Raw genomic sequence first — 19,374 nt, 5'->3', positions numbered from 1 at the left:
CCCACCTGCGCCGGGGCCGCCTCCGAGCTCCGCCGACGCCGCCTCACCGCGCTCCGGCCGCTGCCGCCGCTCCCGGGCCCGCACAGACGCTCCCGGCGCCAATGGCGCCGCTGCCCGCCCACGGCCGCCCTCAGCCCGCCGCCGGGGCCGTGCTGCGCCCCGCTCCCACCAATCAGCGCGCCGCAACCGCGACTGACGGCACCAGCGGCCAATGGCAGCGAGCTGGGGGCGGGCTCTGCGCACGGCCCAGACTCGCCCCGCGCTCTCAGGGCCCCCCGCGCTGCGTGAGGGCAAAGCCGGAGATGAGCAACAGCCCCGGGACGGGCCCGGGCCCGAGGCGGGATTGAGCTGCCCACACAAACAAACTTCTCCGCACCTCCCGCCACGGCTTTCCCGGCCCTGCGCCTTCCGTGCCTCCGGCTCTGCGGGAAGCCCGGGAGCCTCCCTTCTCCTGCCCCTCATTAGTGCATCGCTGCTTCGCTTTGATTTCCCCCAAAAAGGGAAACCTGCCCAAAGCCCTGTGGGTGAGCGGGGAAGGGGAGAGATTTCTGGCAGAAAACTGCAAAGACTCAGAGCAGGATGAGGAGAAGTCAGTGCAGAGCCTTAAATGCAGCTTTCCCCACGCCTCCCTGCTCCCAGCTGCACCTCCTCCCCCGGCAGGGCAGGAGACAGGGAATGGGGCCGTGCTCAGCTCATCCCCCGCGGCTTCTCCCTCTGCTCAGGGACAGGAGTCGTTCCCTGCTGCACCCTGCGCTCTCTCCCAGCCGAGACTTCTCCAGGAACTTCTCCGAGCCGAGTCCATCCCCTGGGGCACAGCCCCCTCCAAGTGCTGCAGCGTGGGTCACTGTGCCACGGGCTCGGTCCTGCCAGGCCAGGCTGCTCCAGCGGGGCCCCTCTGCCCACGGGGTCACAGCCTCCTCTCAGGCATCGCCGAGCTCCAGCCTGGCTCCTCCAGGGGCTGCAGGGGGATCTCTGCATCCCCACGGACCTGCAGGGAATCTCTGCATCCCCACGGATCTGCAGGGGGATCTGTGCAGCCCCATTGTAATATAAATTATGGAATAATTCGTGATTATGTAAAATATACATGAAGTCAGTTGTGCTAGTAGAAAAAGATTCTTAAAGTTTTAAAAGACCTGAAGACCCAGCCGGGAAAGACTGGAAACCACAGATGACAGAGAAAGAAAGACCTAATTTACATTTGAAAACACGTGGCTCCCTGCAGAGATGGGCACTTTCCGGGGATACTCCACCAGACGCCCAAGGTGAAAAATGCACATATGTTAGTTTGAATAGTAGTGCTGTATTAACATTTTAATCATACTGTAAATGTAGTTGTGTAGTTAAATTGAAGCTTTAGTAGTTAAAATAGAAACGATGTATCTGGGTTTTCTTTTAAGGAATGAAGTACTCGCTTTGATATAACCATCACAGAACACCTAAATCTTCCAAAGAAGAGGAATTTATGGTTTTCTTGTCAGAAGAAGCTAATTTCTTCAGGCCTTGCTCAGACTCGAAGAGGCCATGGGGATTAAAGGAAATAGTTGGCATATAACAGACAGAGTTTCTTGTTTTAAATAGAATGTATGCATAACCATGAAGGATATATGAATATGCAATAGTGTAGTTTTAGGGGTGATTCCTTTGTTCACAAGGTATGCTTGTTGTGGCTTAAGTGCCCCAGAGCATCTGGACATCCTTAATTCTTTGCTTTTTATTGTCTTGTAACTGTCCTAACTCTAAATTTTTATTACTCTAATTGTATTACTATTTTAATAACCATGTTATTATTATTAAAAATTTAACAGCCAAGTGATTGGCGTTTTTCACAATCATGGTAGCAAAGGATGGTTTTTAACACCTCTCTGCCGGGGCTTTGGAGAGTCAGGGTGAGGAAGACGGGTCCTGCCCTATTTAGGCAGCCTCGCTCTGTTCCCCTGGTGTGTGACCAGACACAGGTTATGATCTATGGGCAAAAGGAGACAATAAAACAAAGAAAAGGGAAAGCATTCCCTAAAACCACAGTAATTAGCCCCAAGACTAAAGTGTACACGAAGAACCAAGACCCAAGGACAAAGGATAGGTGAGTATTTGTTGGGATGGGGCGGATAAGGGGGGAATGAATGTGTGTGACAGAAGCTGCTGGGTATCCCAGACTTGCCAAGTGATTGCTGTAGTCTCTCATGCTGCTTTTCGTCTTTTTCATGTGAAAAACGGCCAGTAAAGAGACCAAGCGAGTGATAAAAAAGAGAGAATCCCTCCCAGAGAAACTGGGACTGGATCTTAGGAAGAAGAGGAACCCCGTGGAGTGCTGGATTGAGGGATAAGAGTGCCCAAGAGCATCCAGGATTCAAACCTGCTGGGTTGAGGGATTAACATTCCAGCAGCACTCAGGGTGTAGATAAGTAATGTAGACTGTTTGAAAGTAAAAAGTATCTTCTTGTTGTATGTGAGAGTTAGTGAAAAATAAAAGTGAGTAAATGTAGATGAATGGTAGTATATGTAATGTAGATTGTTTTTTATGAGCTTTTCTTTATCTCCTTGGAGAGTGTTAGAGTGTTTCCTGGCAGTCAAAAAGAGAGTATTGCAGAGAAAGATTCCTCACTTGCTGTCCTCCCCCTGCCCTCAACTCTATTCATATTTTGTCCATTCCCTCTTCAAAATACAGATTTGTAAAACTCATGCTCTGTGTCCTCAGATGGCCTTCCCAAATCAAACCTTGGCTTCCTTGCAAATTGCATTGCACTAACTAGCATTGCCTTAAATTTGTTTTGGTGCAGGCAGGGTCACTTTGGAAGTAAGTTGTTGTTTACTTTGTTCCTGCAACCTTTTCAAGCTTGTGAATGGAAAAATTGTGATAGCAAACCAAGTCTTTATTTTTGCACTGTCAGCTGTGAGTGGCTGGTAGCCTTGGTGGAGGGTGGGGTGAATTACAGGCCTGCAGAACACGCATAACAAAAGTAATTTACTTTGTAAGGAAGTTGAAAAAGGGGGGAGAGGTGATTGGCAGACTCACGTCTCCAGGATGTAGGATTAATGTTAGAAAGTGGACTGATATGTGAATGTGGCTGCTGAAATGTGAAGAGAGAAAAAGAAAGAGAAAGAGAGAGAAAGGGAGTAGAGAGAGAGAAAGAGAGCGAAGGGGAGAGCGAAATACACCCCCAAGGTCCCCTCAGCCACAGCTATCTGTAAGTTCTCCCCCATTCCTGCTAGGCAGAGTGACAACAAGGAGGGGGGGAAGTGGGGAAGGACAGAGTTAAACCCAAGGCTGTGAACAGGACCACCAGTAGAGAGAAGATCAAGGCAGAGATTGTGACTCTCACAAAGTGGTTTATTGTCTTAAGCAAGATTTCTTTTTTCTTTCTGATTGCTGTTGTTAAGAAGAGAAGGCTTTTGTTCTGAAGACTTAAAGTCTGTAAGACTAAAACAGTTAAATGTTACCCAAAAAGTAAAAGGCAAGAGATGTGATACATCTCATGTTAAAATTGGCCTGGTCTTTTTTATTTAACTAATTATAGCTCACAGGAAGAAGAATTGGTCTCTGCAGATATTAACACAGCTGGATACAAGAAGAAGAAGTGGCTGTAGAAAAAGAGTTTAGTTAAACTCAGAAAGTTTTAAAGAAAACTAATGGTAAAAGTTCATGCAGTATTGTTTTTCTTTTAACACTGTGTTATTAAGAAATCCTTTCCAGGTACCATTAAAGCAGCAATCCAAACCATGGAAAGAGGGTGAATTCATGCCAGCAAAACCAAAGGACTTGTGAGGAAACTTGAGGAATGGACTATCACATCTAAACCGGGTGATACCAAACTGACTTCCAACCAGGACTGGGTGGTAATGGTTTGGGAAGACCCAAATGATCCAAGGCAGGTACAAAGAATAACACCTCACTGAGAAATAAGGCAAAGCTTGCATCACTGGTTCTAAGCCCTGCCTGAATAAACCCTGAGACGCCTCCGACACCTCCTTGGCAGAGGAACACTGCCACTTCAAACAGGAGGATTGGGAGAGTTTCAGTCAAAGAGTTCTCATAGCCTGGCCTCAGCCTGTGCCTTGTACAGGGAAGAAGGGAAATTGCCATCAGTACTATACTGTATACTTTATTTGATTCATCCTCGTATTGGACATGGCAGCTGGGTTATAAGTGAATGTTTAAATTATGAGAATAATTGGCATTGTAGTTCACAAAATCTGTGTTCTCGTTGCAAGAAGTATTGAGTACTGAATCAATCCCCTATACAGAAAGAACTCAAAAACTGAAGTAATAACTTTGTTTTGTGGATGGATTATTAGTGCCTGTGGACTGAGAGATACCTGAGGAACGGTGGGAAGCCACAGTTAAGGAGTGTCGAAAAGGACTTGCCTAAAACAATGAGTAAAAAGGAGTGACAAGGGAAACAGAGGGCAAGCCTGGACTGAGCACTGTACTCACCACCGAGAAGATCACACGTACCTGCTGTGGGAAGCAACCCCACAGGCAGGGGAGGTGGGGGTATAAGCCATGCCAGACCTTTGTCATTCCTGTTTCTGTCTCTCATTTGTTGTCTTTTCCCTTCTGAGATACCAGCAAGATCGTGTCCCAAATGCTACAGAAAGTATTACACGGAAAGGAACCAAAGTTCCTTTTTGTTACACACACCCATGTCAACAGCCACAGACCCACCCAAACTGAGTACCTGCAGGCAAAATGGGGAAAAATATTGGATTACAAGGAACTTAGGAAAAAGTAGTAATACTTGGGGCATGGAATGTCCAAAAGGAGAGAGATGGATTTGTTTTACATTTGATCTTAGAGATATAGTCCAAGATTCGGTAAAAAGGCAATTAGTAAACAAAAAGGTGAAACCAGCACAGCAATCTAGCTCTGTATTAACCCCAAATTATATACTGCATCGCATTATAGGACTCCAAGCAGTTATAGAGGAGATAACAAACAAAGTTGCTCAGGCACTGGAATTAATATTGAGTCAGCAAAGCCAAACTATAACTGCAGTGTATTAAAATAGGTTGGCTTTACGCTATTTATTGGCTAAAGAATGGGGTGTACAGATTGTTGAAAATAGATGGCAATGAGGGCGTCATCCTGGAAAAAACAAAGGATATCAGAAAAAAATTATGACCCTGGTATCAGTCCAAAAACAACCAAAGGGAAAATAATGTTAAAAACTAACAGGTGGGGTAATGTATTGAGAATGGGATGGTGGAAGAAATTAGGATTCTTCCTTTTATGTGTTACAAGTGTTTTGATATTCCTTCTTTGTTTAATCCCGTGTTTTATTTTATTACCAACAGAGTCCAAAGAATGCAAGAGGATAAGAAATATTGCTCAAGCCAAATAATTTATAAAGAATAAGAGGAGGGATTGTGACAAATGCATATTTATACTTGGCTTTTCGCAAGTGTTACAATGAATATTATATGTGTCATGTTAGAAAGTTTATGCTGTTCCATAGGATCTCAATTCCATATAATCCCAGTCCAGTTTGTCCCAGTCCATAGGATCCCAGTTCCATATTTGATCCCAGTCTCTAGTTGTTCCCTGTCCCTATTTGATCCCAGTCCCTATTTTATCCCAGACTATATTTGATCCCAGTCTGTATTTGATCCCAGTCCCTAGTTGATCCCAGTCCATATTTGATCCCAGTCCCTATTTTATCCCAGACTATATTTGATCCCAGTCCCTATTTTATCCCAGACTATATTTGATCCCAGACTATATTTGATCCCAGTCCGTATTTGATCCCAGTCCCTAGTTGATCCCAGTCCATATTGCGAGGACGCTGGACTCCAGGACGCTTTGGGTGGGTGGAGACGAGAGATCTCTGAAGGCTGCCCTTAGAATATCTGGTTTATTAGAGAGGGTGAAAGGCCCTGCTTGGAGTCACCAGACCTGACCCGTGGCAGGCCCGAGGGTGTGGGGGAAGGGAGAGGCAAGGGGTAGAGGGAGATAAGAGAGGATCCCAAGAGGATGTTCCAGGAGAGGGGCAGTTCCAAGAGAAGGGAAGTTCCAAGAGAGCGTCTGGCTCCTCAGGGACTCCTTGTCAGGGGCTTCAAGGTGGGCTGGAACAAGACTCAGGCCAATGGGGTCACAGACTCCTGATGCTTCAGGGGAGGGTTACAGGTGTGGGATGAACCGTACATTGGGGTGACATCCAACAGTCCATTTGACCCTTGGACCTACCTGTAGGTAAGGGCATTGTTCAACCAGAAGGGGGGATTGTCTTCATCCTGGCTGTACTATTGTGTTCTACTTGTGCAGTAACTACGGTTTGGTATGTCACAACTTGTTACCATCTCAGTCTCTGTATTTTCTAAACCTTTTGCCAGGCAGTCATATTTATAAGGCTTTCCTATTTGAGCTTCCCCAAGACATATGATCCCAGGCCATATGATCCCAGTCCATATTTGATCCCAGTCCCAATTTTATCCCAGTCTATATTTGATCCCAGTCCATATGATCCCAGTCCATATCTGACCCCAGTCCCAATTTTTCCCAGTCTATATTTGATCCCAGTCCATAGGATCCCAATCCACATCTGATCCCAGTCTCTATTTGAACACAGTCCGTAGTTGATCCAAGTCTCCAGCTGATCCAAGTCCATATGATCTCAGTCCCAATTTGATCCCAGTCTGTAGGATCCCAGTCCCTATTTTATCCGAGTCCCTTGTTGATACCAGTCCATAGGATCCCAGTCCATATTTGATCCTTGTCCGTATTTGATCCCAGTTCAGTTCATTCCAGTCTGTAGGGCCCCAGTCCCTAATTTATCCCAGTCCTTAGTTGATCCTAGACCACAGGATCTCAGTGCATATTTGATCCCAATCTCTGGTTGATCCCAGTCTATATGGCCCTGCACACATTCCAGAGGTCTGGAATTTCAGCTCCCAGCCAGGAAAAGACATTCCCTTTGCCCTCGAAGGCAAAGCTCTGGAGAAGGGGCTGAAAGCCAAGTGGAGCAAAATCCTACAGAGACATTTCACTGCTGGCCTCCATAACCTCAGCTCCTGAACTAAGAAAGAAAATAATAATTGGGAAATAAAATAATTAAAAAATCAGGGGTGGGTCATTGGGGGCAGAGGGGGCAATTAAATTAGAGGAGGATTCAATTAAATCAGGGAAGGATCTTTGGTGGTCCCTGAACAAATTAAATTGCGGGAGGGTCTTTGGAGGTCCCCTGGGTCAAGGGAGACACGGAGAGAGAAACAGAGCAGGCAAAGAGAGGTGGGAGGGAAAGAAGGACACAAACACAATCAGCTGAGAAGGTGGTGCCCTGAAAAACAGAACTGCCACGGACTGGAGATGAACGGCAAAGAAATCACTAAGTCTGAAAGTTTTATTTGCTATCAAATATACCCCAGCCACCCAGCCCCACACAATCCCCATCCCACCGTTCCAAATTGGGATCCCACTTCTCCCAGTCTCCTCCCAAACACATCTCACACTGGCAGCTGTGGATTCGAGTGAGTTTGGTGTGGGATTGCTTTTTTTTGAGGTGGAAACAAACAATTTGAAGAGGGATTGAGCCTCTGTGGTTAAAATTCAGCTATTTTCAGTGATATGTGAGTGGTTTTGAGGTGAAAGATCGATCCCTCTTGCCTTTTGGAGTGCAGAGCGATTGAGAAGAAAAACAAATGAAGGTCAACACAAAAGGAGAAGCAGCCAGGTGTGTTCCCAACATGGATCACAGGGAATGTGGGTCACCAGGGCTGTGCCCAATGTGGGTTCTCCAGTGGGGGATGGAGTTTAGCTCTTCTCGCACTCGGGGCACTCGCAGGGCTTCCCTTACCGGTGCCTCTGTTGGTGTTTGGTCAAGTTAGAGCTCTGTGAGAATCTCTTCCCACACCGGGGACACTGGTAGGGCCTCTCCCCAGTGTGGGTCCTCTGGTGCTTGATCAGGTGGGAGCTCCGGCTGAAGCTCTTCCCACAATCGTCACACTCATAGGGCCTCTCCCCAGTGTGGATGCGCCGATGTCTGATGAGTTTTGAGTTGTCCCTGAATCCCTTCCCGCAGTCGGGGCAGCAGAAGGGCCTCTCCTCCGTGTGAACCGGATAGTGCCGGAGGAGACAGGAGCTGGTCTGAAACCTCCTCCCACACTCAGAACACTCGTAGGGCCTCTCCCCAGTGTGGATCACCTGGTGCCGAATCAGGTTGGAGCTGTGGCTGAAGCCCTTCCCACACTCCCCACACTCGTAGGGCCTCTCCCCAGTGTGGATCCTCTGGTGCACGATCAGGCTGAAGCTCCACCTGAAGCTCTTCCCACACTCCGAGCACTTGTGGGGCTTCTTCCCATCATGGAGCTGCTCAGGGACCCCCAGCTCCGAGCTCTGGCTCCATCTCCGGCCGCCTCCCCGGCCCAGGGTGGGTCTTTCCCCCTCAGATCCCCGTGATCTGCGTTTGCAGCCCCTCCTCGTGCAGGATCTCCGGGGCTTTTCCTCCCCGTCGGGTTCCTGTGCTGTGGAGCCGCTCAAAATGGCCTCTCCCACCAGGTTCTGCCGCGGGGATTTGTCCTCCCTGCTCTCCATCCTCAGCTCCTGCTCTGGGGGAGGAAGGACAAGGAGAGGCTCTTCCTCTTCCTCGCAGCCTCCCAGGGGCTGGGAATGGGAAATCCTGGTTTGGGGAAAACAAGGGATGAGCACGTTGAGTTTGAAGCTCCCTCTGTCCCAGTCCATCTCTAGAAGTCTCTGGCCACCTGGGCTCCATAAAAACCTCCCAAACACCGAGATCCAGCCCTGAAAAAGCCTCCCAGGAGTTCCCCGTCCCTGCTCCCTCCCCTTTGCTGTTCGGGGCTCCCCCCTGTCCCAGCTGCTGGGGTCACGCTTGCATTGGGGGTCCCCCTTCTCCTCGCTGCCCGCCCTCCCCAGGCTGCCGGGAGTCCCAGCAATCCCAAAAGCTCCCCCCTCTTGGCTCTCCCCATTCAGGGGTGCCGGGGCTGTTTGGGCTCCTGGGCTCCCTTCTCCCCTTCTTCCCTGCTCTGGGCAGCCGGGGCTCCAAGGAGTCCCCCCAAGGGGCCTTTTCTGTTCAGCTTCGCAGTTCTTCCTTCTCCAAACATCCCCCCAAAAAACCCAACCCAGGCACCCCCCAGGAGACCTGGCCCGAGCTCCCCCTCCCCGCTCACCTGCGGGATGGGGGGCGATGATCCCACAGGTGGGGGCTGCGAATTCAGGCAGGGCTGACCGCGCGCTTCTCTCTGCTCTGCTCCATCCGCCTTTCAACCTCCTCTTCCTCTTCCTGACGCCCCTCCTCTTCCATCCCCCCTCCTCCTCCTCCCCCCTAAGCCCACCTCCCACTCCTCCTCCATCCCTGCCCTTCTCTCCCTGCCCTTCCTTCCCCCTCCTCCTGCTCTCTAACCCCACCGCCTTCTGCTCCCTCATCCCTCATCTTCCATCGCTCCTTCTCCTCCTCCTGTGTCCCATCCCCTCCTGCCTGTCCTCCTTTATCCCTTCCCTTCCATCCCCCCTCCTCCTCCTCCTCCTGCCCCTCGCTATCCCCACCTCCTTCTCCTCTTCCATCCCTCCCCTTCCATACCCCCTCCTCCTCCTCCTCCCCATCCCCACCTCCCGCTCCTCCTTCATCCCTGCCCTTCCCTCCCTCCTCCTCCTCCCCCAGCAGCAGCGACACCCTCGGTTCCCGTTCCCGCAGCCCCGGCAGCCCGCGGCAGGAGCGGGGATGGAGCCGGGACAGGTCGGGATGGGCAGCGCAGGGCTCTCGGCTGCTCCCAGCCGCTGTTCCAGGGGGGAACCCGGCCCGGGCCAAAGGAGAGGCAAACTGGGGAAACTGGGGGCTGCACATCCAAACTGGGGCTGCCTGGGGACCCTGCCTGGGCACTGCCGGCCCTTGGGGCTCCTCTCAGGAGATCAGGAGGGGGGAACGCAGAGAGGGCTCGGGGATGCCAGGAGTGGCAGCACTGGGAAGGACTGGTTTGTACTGGGATTGTACTGGAATTATACTGGGAGCAGCTGGGCCCATGCCAGGGCAGACTGCAGTCACCCCGAGGGAGACTGGGATCGTACTGGGATCATACTGACACACAGTAGGAGCCTATGGGGGCCAACTGAGACCATGCTGGGGGCAAATGGGATATACTGGGAGTGACTGGGAGCATGATGAGGGTGACTGGGAGCAGCTGTGAGCAGCTGAGATCATGCTAGGAGCAACTGGGAGGAACTGGGAGTCACTGGGTGCCTGCTGGGGATGACTGGAAATGACTGGGCTTATACTGGGATCATGCTGGAGGTGACTGGGATCATACTGGCAGTGAGTGCCACGACACTGAGGCTGACTGGGAGCGGTTGTGAGCAAATGGGATCACGCTGGAAGGAACTGGGAGTGAGTGGGAATATGCTGGAAGGAACTGGGGGACACTGTGAGAGACTGGGAGGGACAGTGAGGGTGAAAGGGGCAACTGGAACCATGTGGAGCACAACTGGTTCATATTGGCACTGACTGGGAGCACACTGGCGTCATCTCTGGATCATACTGGGAGGGACTGGACTAATACTGGGAGTGTCTGAGAGTGACTGGGAACACACCATGCACAGCATCGCTGTACTGGGGGTGACTGGGAGCAACTTGGAGCACTCTGGGAGCAAATGGCATCATACTGGGATTGACTGGGCTGATGTAGCTGGAGGCAACTGGGACCATACTGCGAGTGATTGGAAGTTACTGGGATTATACTGGGACCATACTGGGAGTGCTGGCATGTGACAAGGATCATACTGGAGGTTACTGGGCTCATACTGGTGATGAAAGGGAGCAACTGGGATCCCACTTTGGGCTACTGGGAGCAACTGAGAAAAACTGGGATCATGCTGCAAGCAAACTGGAGGAATTGGGAATGACTGGATGCAGGCTGGAGACAACTGGGACACACTGGGCATGACTGAGATCATACTGGGATAACAAGCACCTTACTGGGATCACTGGGAGTGTCTGGGAATGACCACAGAGATGCTGAAGGCAACTGGGATTTACTGGAGATGTCTGTAACCTTACTGGGGTGACTGGGAACACACTGGGAACAACGGGGACCATGCTGGGGAGAACTGAGAGCGAGTGGAAGTGAGTGGGTCTACACCGGGGACAACTGGGCATGACTGGGACCATGCTGGGAGCAACTGGGATCATATGGGGAGTGATGGGGTTGATACAAGGGACAACTGGGGGCAACTGGGATCACACTGGGGAGAACAGGAAGCAACTGAAAGCATGCTGGGGGCAACTGGGATCCTACTGGATCTTACTTGGAGCAACTGGGATCAGGCTGGAAGCAATTGAGGACAACTGGAGTGACTGGGAACATGGTGGGAGCAACTGGGATACACTGGGAGAGACTGAAACCACAGTGGGGGTAAACGGGAGCAACTGGAACCACAGTGGATGATAATGGGAGCAGCTGTGCCCATGCTGGATTCATACTGGGATCCTACTGGAACTGGCTGGCATCATACTGGGAATGACTGGAAGTGTGCTGGCTGTGACTGGAACCATGCTGGAGGTGACTGGGAGCAACTGGGCCCACCCTGGGAGTGACAGGGAGTCATTCTGGGCAGGGCTGGAATCATACTGGGAGTGACTGGAACCATACTGGGGGGGACTGGGTGCAGCTGGGATCATCCCGGGAGCCACTGGGATTCCAGCAGGTGTGAATGGATCCTGGCTGGGGGTCACTGGGAGCTACTGGGCCCATGTTGGGAGGAAAATCTGGACACATTGGAAGCAACTGGGACCAACTGGAAGGTACTGGAACCGTGCTGAGGGGACTGAGACCACAAATGGGGAAACTGGGTTCATACTGGGAGCGACTGGGACCACACTTTGGGCAACTGCCAGAAACTGGGATCATGCTGGAGGCAACTGGGAGTAACTGGGAAAGACTGCGATCATTCTGAGGTCACCAGAACCTTACTGGGCCAACTGGAATATACTGGGAGTGTCTGTGACCATACTGGGGGGACTGGAACCACACTGGGAACAGCTGGGACCATGCTGGGGACAGCTGAGAGTGAGTGGGACCATGCTGAGTGGGACTGGGACTATTCTAGGGACACCTGGGATCATACTGGGAGGAACTGGGAACAACTGCAACTATTCTGGCAGCAACTGGGATCATACTGGGATCACAGTGGGAGCAGCCGGGTCCATGCTGGGTGAGACTGGGAGGAGCCAGGTCCATGGAGGGTGACAGGAATCATACTGGGATTGACTGGGAGTGGCTGTGAACAACTGGAATCATGCTGAAAGTAACTGGGAGGAAGTGGGAGGGACTGGGAGTATGCTGGGAGTGACTGGGATATACTGGGAGAGACTGGGAGTCATAGGGATCATACTGGTGGTTACTGGGGTCATGTTGGCATTGACAGGGAGCAGCTGGGATCACACTGGGGGGCACTGGCATCATACTGGGAGTGACTGGTATCATACTGGGATTACAGTGGGTGCCAAGGGACCCTGACTGGGGGTTACTGGGAGCTGCCAGGCCCATGCTGGGAGCCAAATGCACACACACTGAGAGCAACTGGGAGCAACTGGGAATGACAGGAGTCATGCAGGTGACAACTGGGATGTACTGGCAGAGACTGGGATAAAACTGGGGGCAGCTGAACCATGCTGAGGTAACTGGGAGTGCCTGGCAAAGACTCTGGGAATGTTCCAGGCAACTGGGATGTACTGGGAGTACCTAAGAACATGCAGGTGGTGACTGGGACCACACTGGGAGCCACTGGGAATGTGCTGGGGGCAACTGGGACCATGCTGGGGGCAAGTGTGAGTGACTGGGGCCCTGCTGGGGGAGACTGGGATCATACTGGACTCATATTGGGATCATACTGGGAGTGACTGGGACTATACTAGGAGCAACTGGGAGAAGTGGGAACACACTGGAGAAAAGTGGGAGCAACTGGGACTTGCTGGGGGCAAATAGCGTCATAATGGGGAATGACTGAGAATGACTGGGCTCATACTGGGAGAAACAGGGATCCTGCAGGGAGTGAGGGGAAGTGACCAGGGTGATACTGGGACTGACTGGGCTCATCCTGGGAGTGCCCAGGAAACTGGAAGCACACAGGGGTAGGAACTGGGCACCTGCTGGGAGCAGCCCCTGGCGGCCCCGGTACCCCCGAACCCCTTTCCCGGCCATGCCGCCCCTCCAGCCCCAGCACCCCCATTGCCGGGTGCCGGCACTGCCAGGGGTCCCCCCTCTCGGGGTCCCCGCTGGGGCTCCTGGGGCTCTCCTCTCTCTGCGCTCCCGCCCAGGGAAGCCGCGGCTCTCCCGGGGCTCCCCAAATCCGGGGTCCCCCCGCCGCTCCCGCCGCTCCCGCGCGGTCCCCACGCGGCCCCGGCAGAGCTCGGAGGGCCCGGCCGGGAAGCCCAACCCGCACCGCGGGGGGACCCGCATCCCCCCGGCCCCGCCGGGGCTCTGCCGCCACCCGCACCGGGACCCCCCAAAAACACCTCCCGGGGACCCCCGATGTCCCCCCGAGGACAGCTGCGGCTCGGCCTTGGAGCCCCGCCAGCTCCAAACATCCCCCCAAAAACCCCAAACCCAGGGAGCCCCGGGATATTTGGGGCCAGCTCCCCCTGCCCGGGCACCTGCGGGATGGGGGCGATGCTCCCGGGGTGCTGCGAGTTCAGGCAGAGTCGGAGCCCCGCGGTTCATCCTCCCCGCTCCTCCTGCTGCTCCCGCTGCCGCTCCGCCTCTTCCTCCCTCCTCCTCCTCCTTCCCGCAGCCGCGGGAGGGGCGGGGATGGAGCCGGGACAGGTCGGAACGCAGAGAGGGGTGGGGGGATGCCAGGAGTGACTGGGCTGTACTGGGATCATACTGGGAGCAGCTCCTGGGTGACTGATCCTACTGGGATCATACTGGGATCATACTGGGAGTGAGGAGGAGCAGCGCGGTGGCTCCAGCGCTGGGGCTGGGGGCGCTCCTGGCGGGCGAGGGGGGAGTGGGACCCCCGGCACCGGGACCCTGAATCGCCATTGCCGGCACCGGGACCCCCCTGCTCCCCTTATCCTGCACAGGGACCCCCCTGAATCCCCCGTTTCCGGACATCAGGGACCTGTGCTCCCCTTTTCCCTGCTCCCAGCCTCTAGATTTCCCGTGTGCCTGATCCTGGAACGCCTTGGAACACCTTGGACCCCCATTGCTGCCTTTCCCAGCCCCCAGCCCCACCTTTGTGCAAAGCCAGAGACCCTCTGAACTCCCCCTTCCCAAACACCCCGGGTGTTCCCACCCTGGTACCCCTTTTTGGGAAACCCTGGACTCCCCTTTCCTGGGCTCAAGGACCCCTGGAACTCCCTTCTACCTCTCCATCCCTGCCCCCCCATTTCCGTGACCCTGAGACCCCCCTGCACCCCCATTCCTGAGAACCAAGACACCCTTTTACCCCTTTGCCCAGCAGTGAGACCCCCCTGCACCCCCTTATCCGCCACCAACACAACCTGTTCCCAGCCCCCGCCTCTCCCAGCCCCCAGCCCCACCCTTTTCCCTGACCTGGGACCCCTGGGCCCCCATTCCTGCCTTTCCCAGCCCCTAGCCCCTCCTTTCCTCACACTCAGGAGCCCTGGCACCCCCTTTCCTGGGCACAGGATTCCCTGGACACCCCATCCCAGCTCTCCCAGCCCCTGCACCCCCTTTCCTTGGCTCTCAGCCCTTGAACCTCCTTCCCAGCTCTGCCATCTCTTCATGTCCCCCCTTTCCTTGGCCTGTGGACTCCCTGGATCCCCAAACTCTCACTTTCAGCCCCCTCAGCTCCCCAAAATCTCCATGTCCCCCCAGTTCTCCACTCCCTACAGTTCCTGGAAGTGGCGCTGTCAGAGCCCGGCCCGGGGGTCCCCCAGTCCTTGATTGTGGGGGACGTGGACGGGACCCCCTGTGAGCGCTGCGGCAGCGAGCGGGGCCGGATGGAGGCACAGACACCGGGGATGGGGGCGGGAGCTGAGCTGGGATATTGGGACAGCCAGAGCTGGGATATTGGGATAGCCAGAGCTGGGATATTGGGATGGCCAGAGCTGGGATATTGGGACCACCAGAACCGGGATATTTGGATAGACAGAGCCGGGATATTGGGATAGCCAGGGTCAGGGTACTGGGATAGCCAGACCTTGGATATTGGGATGGCCAGAGTTGGGATACTGGGATACCCAGAGCTAGGATATTGGGACAGCCAGAGCTGGGATATTGGGATAGCCAGAGCTGGGATATTGGGACAGCCAGAGCTGGGACATTGGGATAACCAGAACTGGGATATTGGGATATCCAGACCCTGCTCAAGGACAGGAACCGGCCCGTGGCTGACAGTGACCTGGAGACAGGGCCGGTACAACCAGAGCAGGGGGAGTGGGGGGAGCCGGGGGCTGGGCTGGGATCTGTGGGAATGGAGGACTCTGAGGGGCTGGGATGGGATCTCTGGGGATGGGGGGGATCTGTGGGGCTGGGATGGGAATCCAGGGAGCTCCAAGGGGCTCCCTGGGGCTGGGACACGACTCCATGGGTCTGTTCTCTCCTCGTTCCCAGGTCTCCACACAGTGCAGGGGGTTTCCAGCTGTGACCTCCTGTCCAATGGAGCATCCATGGATCCCATCAGTACGGCTACGAGGGCTGGGATTTCATCTCCTTCCAGCTGGGATCCGGGAGCTTTGCAGTGTCCAACACTGCCGTCTGGATATCCCAGAGGTGCTGGGAATCCAGAGGGATCATGGTGGAGCAGATGAAGCATTACCTGGGCCACACCTGTGTGGAAAGGCCCCCAAAATACATCAGATATGGTCGGGAGGCTCTGGAGCACAAAGGTGGGTGTGGGAAGGGAAGGGCAATTCCTATGGGAATGGGGATTCAGGAATGGGGGACTTGGGAATGCAGGAATTGCCATGGAATTTCCATGGCCAGATCTCCCTCTCATCCCAGTCAGGTGAGAATTCCATGGATGGACCTTCCCCCTAACCCACTGCCATGGGAATTCCATGGGGAAATGATTGGAATTGATGACAACCGAACGAGAGCAGTGCAATGAGAAGTAATCCCTGCTGGGATTCCATGGGACATCGATCCCAATCCTTTGCCCTGGCCGGCTCTGCTGTGCCCGTGGCAGCACCAGGGGAGTGCCCTGTCCCTGCCCTGAGCCCAGCACGAGCCTTTCCTTGGGTGTTCCGTGCCCTGCCCAGGGCAGGAGGGCACTGCCGGAGCAGCTTTGGTGGCCCCGGGCACCCGGCTGGGCTGCAGCCACTGCAGGGGCTCCTGGGGAATGTTCCAGAGCAGAGCTGAGAGCAAACAGCAGTTTCTGGAGGGGATTCTGCCCCTGGGCCTGTGCTGGGAGCCCAAGGGCAACAGCCCAAAGTGCTGGGGCTCAGTGTCCCTCGGCCAGGCCGTGTTCCCTGGCTGTGCCCTGTCCCTGCCCCTGTGCCCTGTCCCTGTCCCCTGTCCCTCAGCCAGGACATGTTTCCTGGCTGTCCCCTGTCCCTCAGCTGTGCCCTGTCCATGCCAACTGTCCCCTGTCCCCTGTCCCTGTCTTCTGTCCCTCAGCTGTCCCCTGTCCCTAAGCTCTGTGGGGCAGGGGTGGCAGCAGGACCCGGGGCAGCCCTGGGGGAGAACAACCCTGAGCCCCAGCTGGGCCAGTTCCCCCAGTTCCCCCCAGGCCACTCCCAGCATGGGCCCTGTGGCTCCCAGTCACCCCAGTATGGTCCCAGTCACTTCCAGTTACACTCAGTGTGATCCCAGTATCATCCCGGTCACTCCCAGTGTGATCCCAGCATGATCCCAGCATGTTCCCAGGTGTTCCCATTCACCCCTATAATAGTTCCAGGCAGTCCCAGTATGGTTCCAGTCCTTCCCAGTATGATCCCAGTATGAACCCAGTCTTGTGCCCACATTGCTGTAGGGTTGAGAGGAAGCTGTTCCCTGTGATTCTTTGGGAGTAGAAAGGCTTGTGCGATCAGAATTCCTCATGAAAGGAAAAATTGTGAGTCCGTGCAGCACAGCTGGACTGAGATTTCTTGTCCTGGGTGCACTGTTTGTACTTCTGGAACAACAAAGATTTCCTCTGGGCCGTGGAGAGTGTCATCTATAACTAAAATGTCATAAAAAACCCCTTTTGGGCCATGCTTTCCTGTGGGAACACGATAAACATCCTTATTATTAAAGTCAATAGACAGAGCAGTTACCAATTGGCACCGTGTTCCCATCTGTGTCGCTCTGTGGGTTGGATCCTCTCCATGTGGCCTGGAATCTCCTGGGATGATGCATGGTTGGGTCTGGATGGCTTTTGATTTGTTGTCTTTGCACGGGGCCTGGCTGCGCTCTGCTGGAAGTTTCCCAAATGCTGCTGGTAGTGCTGCTGGTTCTGGAGTCTTTGGTAGGTGTTTTGGGGGTTTTGGGTAGGTGACCTGTCCGGACAGTCCTTTATAAAATGTCCAAATTCCCCACAGTGATAGCAGCAGGCCTGGTCTTTGGAAGTTACTGCTGCAACTGCACCAGAAACTCCTTCTGCAATGCCCTTAGCAACTGCTTGGGCCACTGTGTTTTCAGAGGACAAATGCCGTGTACAGCTTTCCACCATTTGCTCTCTGGTGGGTTCTGTATCCAAGGGTAGGGCCTCAGAATTGTTTTACATTGTTCATTTGCATTTGACAAGGCATGCTGGCACAATAGTTCTTTTCTTGCCTCTTGTGCTCTCTATCTGCTTTTCAAGAGCATCTTTAATTCTGTCTACAAACTTGATAAATATTTCATCTACTCCTTGTTTAATACTAGAGAAGTGCTGGGTAGGGATAGAGTCATCTGGGGTAAGGAGCAAGGAGGTTTTTGCTGCAATAGCCAAGTCTTGTAGTGCTGCCTTAAGTAAGGTGTTAGCTTGGTCACAGGGTTTCTGTAAATGCCCTTCTCCAGCCAGCTGTTGGACTCTAAAATCTGGCCTATTTGCATCTTGAGCATAGATGTCTGATAAAGTTTTGAATCATCTTTTCCAATACTTTTCCAACAGCATGTATTTTGCAGGGGAAAGAAGGCAGTGGGCAATGTTTTTAAGATTGTGAGGTACCAAAGTATGTGCTGAAAAGAGAGCTTACAGGAAATTTCTGAAAATAAATTGAACTTCTACCATGTTCTTTGGCTATATTTCATAGTTGTACCAGTTCTTTATTTGTGTATAGGTTCCCACGTTGTTTTAGTGGTGGCCCCACCTCTTTTCCCCTTTATATAAATTGCTGGGAAGGCAGAAATTCTCTGAGCTAGTTCCCAATCCCCTGCCCAAGTCGCTTCCATTTTGATTAGAGCCCATGGATCAATGTCCTCTGTGTCAGAATCGGACTCACTGTGCTCAGATGAGGAGTGAGAGCGAGCAGGAGGTGCACTACGCTTTGTTGGGCGTGTTGGAGCGAGGGTTTGCAGGGGTGTGGGGGGCTGGACAGAGTGTGAGGGGGCAGCTGGCTGGGCTTGGCGAGAGGGAGGCAGCAGTGGAGCGGCAATGGCAGCGCCACTGTGGCACAGCCTGCGCAGGGCTGAGGTGCGTGGGGAAGTGGGGTGCCCCCGTGGGGGTCTCGGAGGTGCCGCTCGGGGGGCGCTGAGGGTGGGTGGGTGGGTGCAGCGCTTGGGGATGAGGGCAAGGGAGGAGCGGGGCAGAGGAGGCGGTGGGGCTGGGGGAGCTGCTGCCATCACGGCGGGGCTGCGGCGGGCAGGCAGGCAGGGATGGGAGCGGGCTGGGGAGAGCCGCAGCGGGGCTGGGAGGCACGGCTGCAGGGCTGGGGGAGTCACGGGGGCTGCGCGGAGGTTTTGGGGTGAGGCAGGGCGTTCCCGATGGAAACCGACACAGGTACAGCCCAACACTGAGCGGGGCACGGGGCGCGCAGCGCGCCGCGTGTTGCGGGACCGCGGAGCGGAATCCGCGCTCGCCGCGTCCGAGGGGGAGCGAGGGATGGGTGGGCTCCACGGACCCCGCGGGTGGGTGGGGTGGTACAATGTCTGTGTTCCCCGTCCCAGGGACTGAGAGAGGAATGTTATCTGGCAAATGAGTATTTGAAGGGATAGTGTCTGTTGAGAAAGATAAGGGTGGAATTTCCTCAGCAGAAGGAAGCTGCAGAGAATTTGTCTTTTCGACTGCTTTAGTAATTGAGAGAAATAGAGGTAGAAACTCTGTTACAGAAAAGTTTTCATCAGTTTGCAAAGCGTATATTGTTGTCCCTACTGTGTCCCCAAAAGAATCTAAACCGATAGTGTGTGTGTTAGTGTCTGGAAACTGGGAAATAATCTATTCTATAAATTTTTTCGAGTTAGTTTTTGAAAGATTGCCTTTAGAGAAAGAAAAGCTGTTAGCAGACAAGATTTCTAGGATTTATAAATATAAGTCTCTCTCATTCTGGGATATTTTTAATTTACTAA

General features: G+C 53.7%; 1 protein-coding gene across 1 annotated transcript in view; it reads right to left on the bottom strand.

Moving 5' to 3' along the window:
- Positions 1-19,374, bottom strand: part of LOC105759916 (uncharacterized) — a 649,836-nt gene that overhangs the window by 583,521 nt on the left and 46,941 nt on the right. Inside the window, 1 exon segment of the mRNA XM_072921323.1 lies at positions 7,791-8,301. Within this exon segment, the coding sequence (XP_072777424.1) occupies positions 7,791-8,301 (511 nt within the window).

The sequence above is a fragment of the Taeniopygia guttata genome, chromosome 36 (genome assembly GCF_048771995.1).
Source record: "Taeniopygia guttata chromosome 36, bTaeGut7.mat, whole genome shotgun sequence".
In the NCBI taxonomy this organism is placed as follows: domain Eukaryota; kingdom Metazoa; phylum Chordata; class Aves; order Passeriformes; family Estrildidae; genus Taeniopygia; species Taeniopygia guttata.
Note: the sequence above shows the minus strand (reverse complement) of the source record. Positions and strands in the feature narration are given on the sequence as shown.